The sequence below is a fragment of the Silene latifolia genome, chromosome 2 (assembly GCF_048544455.1).
Source record: "Silene latifolia isolate original U9 population chromosome 2, ASM4854445v1, whole genome shotgun sequence".
Classification (NCBI taxonomy): domain Eukaryota; kingdom Viridiplantae; phylum Streptophyta; class Magnoliopsida; order Caryophyllales; family Caryophyllaceae; genus Silene; species Silene latifolia.
Window position 1 is genome coordinate 34,799,853 of NC_133527.1, and position 9,890 is coordinate 34,809,742.

General features: G+C 41.7%; 2 protein-coding genes across 2 annotated transcripts; both read right to left on the reverse strand.

Annotated features, from left to right (window-relative positions):
- Positions 1-544: 544 nt before the first annotated feature.
- Positions 545-2,560, reverse strand: LOC141639077 (uncharacterized). Its single transcript, XM_074448267.1, has one exon. It carries the CDS (start codon positions 2,558-2,560, stop codon positions 545-547), a length of 2,016 nt encoding a protein of 671 aa, XP_074304368.1.
- Positions 2,561-3,005: 445 nt separating this feature from the next.
- LOC141639081 (cysteine-rich receptor-like protein kinase 44) lies at positions 3,006-8,340 on the reverse strand. The gene is made up of 9 exons (XM_074448273.1): positions 8,190-8,340; positions 7,012-7,651; positions 6,463-6,590; positions 6,232-6,363; positions 6,018-6,145; positions 4,554-4,764; positions 4,231-4,468; positions 3,894-4,044; positions 3,006-3,791 (listed from the first exon to the last, which is right to left on the reverse strand). The coding sequence occupies exons 1-9, from the start codon at positions 8,338-8,340 to the stop codon at positions 3,477-3,479; spliced, it is 2,094 nt and encodes a 697-aa protein (XP_074304374.1). The 3' UTR covers positions 3,006-3,476.
- Positions 8,341-9,890: the final 1,550 nt, after the last annotated feature.

A 9,890-nucleotide genomic window follows, 5' to 3' on the forward strand; every position in this document is an offset into this window, starting at 1 on the left:
AGTGCTGTCTTAAGATTTTGAAATGCAACAGAAGCCCCTGGACTCCATTTAAATTCTCCTTTCTTTAGCAATTGTGTAAGGGGTTGACTTATGACTGCATAACCATTCACAAACTTCCTGTAGTAACCTGCTAACCCCAACAAACTCCTTAACTCTTTGATAGATTTTGGTTCAGGCTAAGTTGTCACTGCCAAAATTTTAGTGGCATCAGTCTCTACTCCATGTCCAGAAATAAAATGCCCCAGATATTCCACCTTGCTTATAGCAAATGAACATTTGCTTCCTTTAGCATATATCTTATGCAGTCTCATCAGCTCAAAGACTTCTGATAGATGTTGCCAATGGTCTGCCAAAGTCGAGCTGTAAACCAAAATATCATCAAAGAAGACCAGGACACATTTCCTTAACAATGGCTTAAACACATTGTTCATCCAGTTTTGAAATGAATCAGGTGCATTTGTTAAGCCAAAGGGCATAACAAGGAACTCATAATGACTAACATGAGTTTTAAATGCAGTCTTAAAAACGTCCCCATCATGTACTCTTAACTGATGGTAGCCTGTCCTAAGATCCAATTTGGAAAACATTGGGATCCAGCTAGCTCATCAATAAGTTCATCCACCACTGGAATAGGAAACTTATCTTTCACAGTCCTTTTGTTTAATTCTCTATAATCAACACACAGCCGCCAAGTCCCATCCTTCTTCCCTACCAGAACCACAAGAGAAGCAAATGGACTGCAACTTGGTTGAATTATACCCTGATCAAGCATCTCCTGTACTAGTTTCTCAATAATATCCCTTTGTTTAAGAGGATATCGATAAGGCCTGATGTTAACTGGTTGTGCTTCAGATAGGAGTGGAATTCTGTGGTCATATAATCCCCTACTAGGTGGTAAAGTAGTAGGTGCAGTAAAAATATCCTGGTATTGCTGTAACAAATTCTTGAGTTCCAAAGGTTGTTCACTCTCATTCTCCACCTTATTGGAACAACACAAGATTTGAGACTCCTTGTCTCCAGAGTTGCTCAATTGCAATAAACACAAATGGGTAGCATTGTTTAAAAGTTTGGAAGCTGGGCTGCCAGTAATTGTTTTGACCTTTTGAGGGTCTAACCCTTTCAACACATGTTTTCTTTTATTGTAAGTAAACTCCATTTTTAACTGCTTAAAATTCCAGCTGACAGTGCCTAAAGTACTGGGCCATTGAACCCCTAATACCATATCATATCCTCCTAAAGGTATAATCAACACATCAGTCTCAAAGTGAGTATTCTGAAGCTGCCAACCAAACCTTTTACTTATGAGCTGACAAGGGAATTGGCTGCCATCTGCAACTGTCACAGATTGAGGCTCTATGCTATCTAGCTTACAACCCAATTTTATTGCCATATCCTGATCTAGGAAGTTATGAGTGCTCCCAGAATCAATTAAGATATGTGTGGCTTTCTTTCCAACATATCCAGTTACTCTCATGGTCTGAAAACCAGGACTCCCAGACAGTGCATTCACTGAAATGCATGGATCAGACCCCAGCATATCATACCCCACATCTGTTACCTCAACTACCTCTTCCACACTCATATCCAGTTGCTCATCACACTCCTCCCCCACAATTTCTATTGCAAACAACTGTGTCCCTTTAAACTTGCAATTGTGGTTTCTGTCAAAGGGTTCAGTACAGAAATAGCATTCCCCTCGTTTCTGTTTCTCTGCCCTCTCGGCTGCACTAATAAACCGTGTGGGTCGTTGTGGTTGACTCGATGGTAGAATTTGGGAACTACTGGAAGTTGGTGTAGGCAACAACCATTTAGAAGAAGATTTATTGGCAAATATGGTTTGGGAGGGTACTGTTTTGGAAACCTGGGTCGTAGAATGTGTAAAATTCTTTGGAACATTCTTTGTAACAGACAAGGTTTCCTCCTGCAGTCGAGAATATTCCACCACATAAGCTAAAGTTCTAGGTTTGAAAGCTTTAACAAAGGGTTTCAATGAAGGTTTCAAACCACCAATAAAGCTGTCCAGAAAGTATTGTTCAGGCAATAGAGAATTTCTCTGCATCATCAAGCCTTTTAAATTCTCAAATGCATCCAAGTAATCATCAATTGAACCAACTTGATGCAATTTATTAAATTCTTCCACAACATTTCCAGCAATTTCTTCCTTAAATCGTGCATATAAATCCACAATAAAGTCATCCCATTCCACATGTGGTCTAATTATAATGTAACTATTAAACCATGATTCAGCTCTACCAATCATATACATGCTAGCTAAATCCACACGTTGATCATCAGGAATTTTGCACAAATTGAAATATTTCAAGCATTTTTTCATCCAAACCCTAGAGTTATTACCATCAAAAGAGGGAAATTCCAGTTTTGGGTTAAACATGAGATTGGTACGAACTCCATTGCGAAAAGAATATGTATCATCACTTCCCATTTCTTGAGAAATACTCCCTTTTTTTTTCTCCTTTTCCTTCAGCATCTTCATAATTTCTCCAAGAACAGAAGTTTGTTGCTCCAATTGTTGCTCCAAAGTTGCAATTCGTCCCTCCATTGTTGCTCCAAAGTTGCAATTCGTCCCTCCATTGTTGTCTTTAATTGTTGTACAGTGAGCTTCTTTGTAGGAGGTGCCAGTGTAATTTGCAGGTAACAAAAAAAAATGGCGGAAGCTTGAAAAGAAAGGATCAAAAATGGCTGATACCAGTGATGTAGAATGCAGGAAATAACCTAATTGATGGAAGAAAGGGTATTTCGAGGTTCCACACGATTTAACTGATTTTAGAGGAATTAGAGAGAGAGAAGAGATTAGTGAAAGATTGAGAATTTTATTGAGAATTTCTGTAAAATGTTGAATGAATCTGTTACAAAGGAACTGTAAACTGACAACTAATATCTAGCTAATTGACAGCTCAACTCCAACAACTTCATAACTACTTTTGGCGCCAAAACTCTTAATTTGTTATTTCTGTTATTCCTTGGTTACATTCTGTTTCACTGCATCACTACATGAAACACAGCTAATCTGACTAAAATGCTAACAGAGAGCCGATAATACTGATAACCAATAAGGAGCAAGATGGCTTACCCACAGTATTGAAGAAGATTAAAGATTGAAGAAGAGGCGAGCTTGGCCCTCGACTTAGACATGATCCCTCACATAGTCTGATTTAGTTTTGATAGATGGCTTACCCCACAGAATTCTGTAACATTAAGTCAAGAATCGTGCTCCCATTTGGAAGACTCGAATAATACAAGACGGGTTCAATCCAAATCATCTCTCCATTCTTTCCTCTTCGATAGCTTACTCCAGAAATTTTGTCACTAAATTAGATGGAATGTGCTATCACTTTCTAATTCCTAGTATTGATTTACATCATTCCCTACAACTGTCTTTTTTAATTTTTTTCTTCCATTATCCTTGTAACAATTACTTGTACCTCAGGTGCGCAAGTCATGTACTTGTATAGTTTTCAGTCACGAGAATATACATTCGTGATAAATTCATCCCCTGTATGCACATATGGAGTTGCATATGCGTCTGTCATATCGCGAGCTTCATCTTCAACTGCACAACCAAAAAACTGAGGTGGCTTTGGTGTCGGGAGGCGAGTAGCACCACTAAGAGCAGAAACAATGGAGGTCATTCTCGGCCTGTCAATTGCATTTTCTTGGATGCATAATAATCCTAATTTGATGCATTTTAGTACTTTTTCTTGTTCAAAATTGTCTCCCAACTCTGTATCTATTAGATTCAATGGCTCATCCTCGTTCCACAGCCTCCATGCCTGCCAAACAAGCGACAAACAAACAAATGCCTTCTCTTTCAAGTATTCTGGCAAATATTAATTATATACGGAGTACTTGTTTTGATGATAATGTGGACTTACTCGGTGTAGTAACGCCTCGTCCAGCTGCAATCGTCCAAATGATCGATTCCTTTGACCACTTACTATCTCAAGCACTATGACTCCGAAACTGTACACATCTGACTTCACCGAGTAACGACCCTTTATTGCGTATTCCGGGGCCATATAGCCACTGCATTGCACATTCAGCGTGATGAAAAGCCACTATGCAAAATTTGTCATGATTGTTATAATTTGTAGATTGTGTAAATAAATTCGTCAAAGTCAACATCCTGGATACAAGTGAGCGAGCAACTGTTGTGGCACAAATTCTAGTATTATGTCAGTAAATAGAGGAAAAGAATGTAAGATATCTTACTATGTGCCAGCTATTCTCTCAGTTTCTGCTCGAGTTTGATCAACTTCAAAAAGCCTTGCCAAGCCAAAATCAGCAATCTTCGGGTCCATCGCTTCATCAAGTAATATATTGCTTGATTTGAGATCTCGATGCACGACCTTAATTCGAGAATCCTCGTGAAGATATCGAAGCCCCCTTGCAATACCACAGATAATATTGAATCTAGTTTGCCAATCTAATGATGATTTCTTGGCGGGATCTGTCCATTATTGAACTCTTCAGTAAGCTAAAGTACATGATCAACTTCGATACACAGATTTGTTACTTAATAAAAGTAGTATTACCAAATAGGAATTTATCCAAGCTTGAATTGGGAAGAAACTTGTAGACAAGTATGCTTTCATTAGGCGATGCACAATATCCTAATAGTTTTACTAGGTTTTTATGTTGTAGTCCAGCAACAAGGACTATTTCCGTTTCAAATTCTACAATTCCTTGTGCTGATCGTTTGGAAAGCCTTTTCACAGCTACTTCTTGTCCACCCTCAAATACGCCCTGTTCAGAAAAATGAGGATAACTCGTTTAATTCTAAGAAAATGTTACTTTACTTACTTAATTATGATCATGAACATGTCAGGAACATACTCAAGGTTGAGAAGTTTTTGCTTAAATGGGGTTGAAACCCAAACTATTTAACAAAATGGTGTCGATTTCAAACTATTTACCAAAAATGGGTCCACGTCATTATTTCCGCATTTTCTGTTTTTTTTTTTTACGAGTTCTTAGTTCCTCGCTGTCCTGGACAGCGAGAAGTAGCTTGATATCAAATTTTTTGTATGTTAATTGTTTGACAAGCTACTTTCGTCCCCGGCGTTCTCCTTGCTCCGACCACCAAATAACAAAATACCACCACCGCTTTCTTCTTCCGACTTCCCTTATCATATGCAAATCTTTGTTTGAGTTATTAGTTCAATGGTTTGTGCAAAAAATGTCCTGCAATATCACCCGTCCACTAACGATTTCGGTTTCGCGGCAATTCATTTATATTGTCTTAATCTGATTGTTTTTTATCAACAGTTTGTATCGTATGAACTAGTTTTTTTTTTTTGTAATAGAATTCTGGGTTGATTTATAATCATTAGTTGATAAAACTTGCTAGTAATTTGGTAATTATGTGATTAATGTAAGTGTGAAATACAAACCGTACTAGCTACCTAGAAGTATTCCTGTAACAATGGTGCATTTATACAGCGACAACTGCCTTACTAATGGCCTCAAGCTTCTAGCTGCTAATGTTGGATGAGGCAACGAGGTACTGTAACATAAAAAATGAGTTCATACGAACAAACAATCAGCTTAAGACAGTATAAATGAATTGCCGAAACCGAAATCGTTAGTGGACGGGTGATATTGCGGGCCATTATTTGCACAAACCATTGAACTAATAACTCAAACAAAGATTTTCGTATGATAAGGGAAGTTAGAAGAAGAGAACGGTTGTGGTATTTCGTTATTTGGTGGTCGGAGCAAGGAGAACGGAGACGACGAATGTAGCTTGTCAAACAATTAACATGCAAAAAATTTGATATCAAGCTACCTCTCGCTGTCTGGGACAGCGAGGAACTGAGAACTCGTCAAAAAAAAAAGAAAATGCGGAAATAATGACGTGGACCCATTTTTGGTAAATAGTTTGAAATCGGCACCATTTTATTAAATAGTTTGGGTTTCAACCCTATTTAAGCAAAAACTTCCAAGGTTGAGACATACTTGAAACTTCAAAGGACAAATATAGAGTTAAAATGACTCACTTTGTAGACTTCACCAAATCCACCTTCTCCAAGTTTATTTTCAGCTGCAAAGTTTTGCGTAGCTAATCGAATTGTAGTGAAATCGAATTGCAAGGAATTTGCCAGCCTTTTCATCTCATCTGTTTGAACTGCAAACGATAATTGGATTAATGATCGTCATTACACAATATTCATCATGGATTATTCCACCATTATAATCTAAAATGTGACTTACCATTGAATTTTTTAATGGCCTTCTTTTTAGAAATACAGAGATATACACCAAACAACCCCAAAATCGAAATCCCAGCTGCTGTCAGACCGGCAATCAGTATAGCCGTATGTACCTTCCTTTTACTGGTATTGCCTACAAATTAAATTATGTTCATCAGGAGTATACTTGTTTGCACAAATGAATATCATGCTGTCGACTAACTAACAAACGGAGTATAAAAGTGTAACTTACTAGGTAAGTCTTGGTGTGTGGGCTTTGTTGCCGAGTTAGTGGTTGGTGAAATTGGAATTGGTGACGATGTGTCTAGTTCAGGTGCCAATGGGGGCGGTAATGTTTGTGAAGCAGGTATGGAAAGTAGTCTTGAAGAATTAATGTGCACAAACACAGAATGTCATAATGCAAGAGAATTAGTCTCGATTATGTATTAAAAATTCCAAAAGAGTTGTACACTTGAGTCAACTTAAATTACACCCCCTCATATTCACTCATTTCTTCCCCTTATATTTTGCACAAGAAATAAGAAAATGATTTTAGACCACACAAAACACTCTATCCCACATACAATTGATTTTGGACCACACAAAACCTTCCAAAAAAGAAAGAGGGAAGAAAATCCAACTACCATGAAAACGGAAAGAGGGAGGAAATGAGTGAATAGAAGGGAGTGCATATATATTATATATACTCCGTATATGCTTTACGAATGAAAGAGCTTTACGAATTAAACTAACTGAAATCTGTAGAATATAAACAATCAGTGGAGGAAAAGCGAAGAAGCACCTGGACATAGCAAGAGAAGGGCAAAAAGTGATGTCATAAGAAGACACCCTTGAACCATTGCAAGTGAAGACGGACGTAGCATCATCAAGGACGTAGCTATAAGCTCGTGGACAAGGCCTTTTAAAGATCAATGACGCCAACGAAAAATTGGAACGCTGACAGTCAGCCCCACTGCTACAACAAAACTGGTCCGTACTAAACACATCACAAGGACTTTTACACCCAATTATTATACTATCATTACTCTTGCTTACCACCCTGAGTTCTGCCAGCTGGCACGATTTTTCAAGGTCGAACACGCACCCAGTGACCTCGCACTCAGGCCCACTATCAACATGTGGGGCAACCAACAAAGGGAGGTTATAACCATCTACCACACTAACGTCGTAGCTGTCCTCACTATTTAATAATAGGCCCAATGCGAACTCGGCTCTAGTGGCTGGATTTACATATGGCGACGAGGCGCATTGGATATTACCAGTGGTGCAGTCACCTGTCTGGCATGAGAAATTGCCGTTTGATTTATTAGTTGAGCAAAGCGTTCGACCCCATACATGACCATTCCATTGACTTGGAACGGCAACTCCTCTGGATTCGCCCTCCTGAAGGGCGAATCCAGAATCATTAGCTGACCTTGTGGCTGTGTGTCACGGTCCGCTACTTTTGCCGGACCGTGGCGCGCACCCTTGCCCGTCTCAAGGCAAGATGCAAGCACAAGGATCTTCGTACTAGTGAGGGATCGCCCACTAGCGCGATACTCGGGTCTCGGGTCGGTGTGTGTCGGGAATCCTAGTCACGATTATCAAGTCCGACACACGAAAGCAATAAAAGTAAGCAATACGATTATTGAAAGCAAGCAACAAGCAACAACAAGCTTTTGGATGAGAAGCGGTTTTTCATTGACTAGCACCTCTCAAAGAGGGAAATTTGATAGTTTGGTCCTGGTAGCAGGATACATTGAATTTACAAGTTTAGTTCAGAATAGCGATATACCTATTTATGGAAACCTACTCTAAAACTACTAAGAAAATACATACTACAAATGTACAAGGGAAATGAAAATACATAAGCATAAATAAATCTAAGGGTTCAAGTGTGCGGATCGTCACACTCTCCCCCACCTAATCTGTTGCCGCCCTCGGCAACACAAAAAATCTTGAATGGTGCTTCAGTGAGACATCCTCGGTGAGCTCTGACCGTCCACGCAGTGTTGGGGATTGGCTTGTACCACTCGGCTTGAATGTGCGCTTCGTCCCAAACAATGACTGGCCTCTTCGTCCCTTCAAGGATAAGCTGGAGTTCTTTGACATAGAAGCTGCCGAACATCATGTTCTCCAAGTCCACCACGTGCTCCTTGTCTCTCGGGAACGCCCACTTTGCCGCTGCTTGAAAAGTGCTCTCTCGGGCTTTCTCAAAGCGGCTCCAACGGACCTTCACTTTGTCTCTCCTTACTTCAAAGACCGCATTCAAGGGAATGTGAGATCTCCGGGACGCCGAATCGGCATTTCGGCGCGGCCCCCTGATGGTACGAGGCCTTCTCTCTTGGGTCGACTGACCCGCAAACCAGGACGTCGATTCAACACATCGACGCGGCCCCCTGATGGTACGAGGCCTTATCTCTTGGGTCGACTGACCCGCAAACCAGGACGTCGACTCAGCAGATCGACGCGGCCCCCTGATGGTACGAGGCCTACTTCTTTGGGCATCTCGGCCCTCATTGTCTACTCCTCGGTGAGGGGGTAGACTCTTCCTTCGTCCCCCAGGCCACTTAGCATCGTAGTTAGCCTGGGTCTTGTTCGCCATTGGCTCCACCGAACCTTTAGGCATTCTCCAGGGTCGCATCCCTTGTTTCGGCGTCGGTATCACCCTCATAGCCGAAATTCGATGCTGCCCCTTGTCTTCATCGCTGTCTACCGTCTTCACTACGATGGACCCCATTAGTAGCATCGATCCGTCACTCGGTTTCAATACCACCAATGCTTTCTGAAAGAACTGCATCCCGAGTACTAACTTGAAGTCATCCAGCGGAACGGTGGTGAAGTCGAGCTCCCCTGCCCACTCACCCACTTGGACCGCGACCTTCTTAGCCACTCCTTGGACGCGTCTCATTTTCCCATTGACCGGCTTCAGGCAGCTGTTAGCATCCCGCAAAACAAGCCCCAACCGATCAGCTTCTTCTTTCGTAACAAAGTTGTGGGAGGCACCCGAGTCGATCAAAGCTCGTGCGTGCTTCCCATTCACCATCATGTCCACGTACATGAGCCCGTCGGATTTCTTGGCGGAGGAAGCTTCGTACTTCCCCATCGCGCTGATCCTCTGAAGTGAGCCCATCCGTGGTTGGTCTTCACCATCACTCGAGTCTTCGTTACACTCTTGGTGATAGTCGGCCAACGCCCCATCAAGACGTTCTTGAGCCCCTTTCGGCATCTTCTTGAACATGGCATTGAACTCCGCTTGGTTCGGGCAATCGGCCATCTTGTGAGGACCCTTGCACACAAAACACGCGAACGGTCTCTTCGTTGTGGAAGCAGTAGAGTTTCCCCCCTTCGAAGACGAGCTTGAGGGCGAGTTTGTAGTGCTCGCCGATTGGGCTTGACTTCCTTGTGAGCGGAACCGACTGTTCCCAACTGAAATGGCGCTGCTTTGTGGCCTTTGTCCGTTGTACCCACTTTGTGACACACCAGTATTCCCCGTTGGTGCCACAACTTTTGGTGCCTCTCGCTCTCCGTGAAAGTCGAGCAGGCGCTCCGCAGCCGATATGGCCGAAGACAGAGTTTTGGGATTCTGCCTCATGACCTCTTGTTGTGCCCACCTCTTCAACCCGTCAATGAACTCGAATGTCCTATCCGACTCGGACATTTCGCTAATCTCGAGCATGC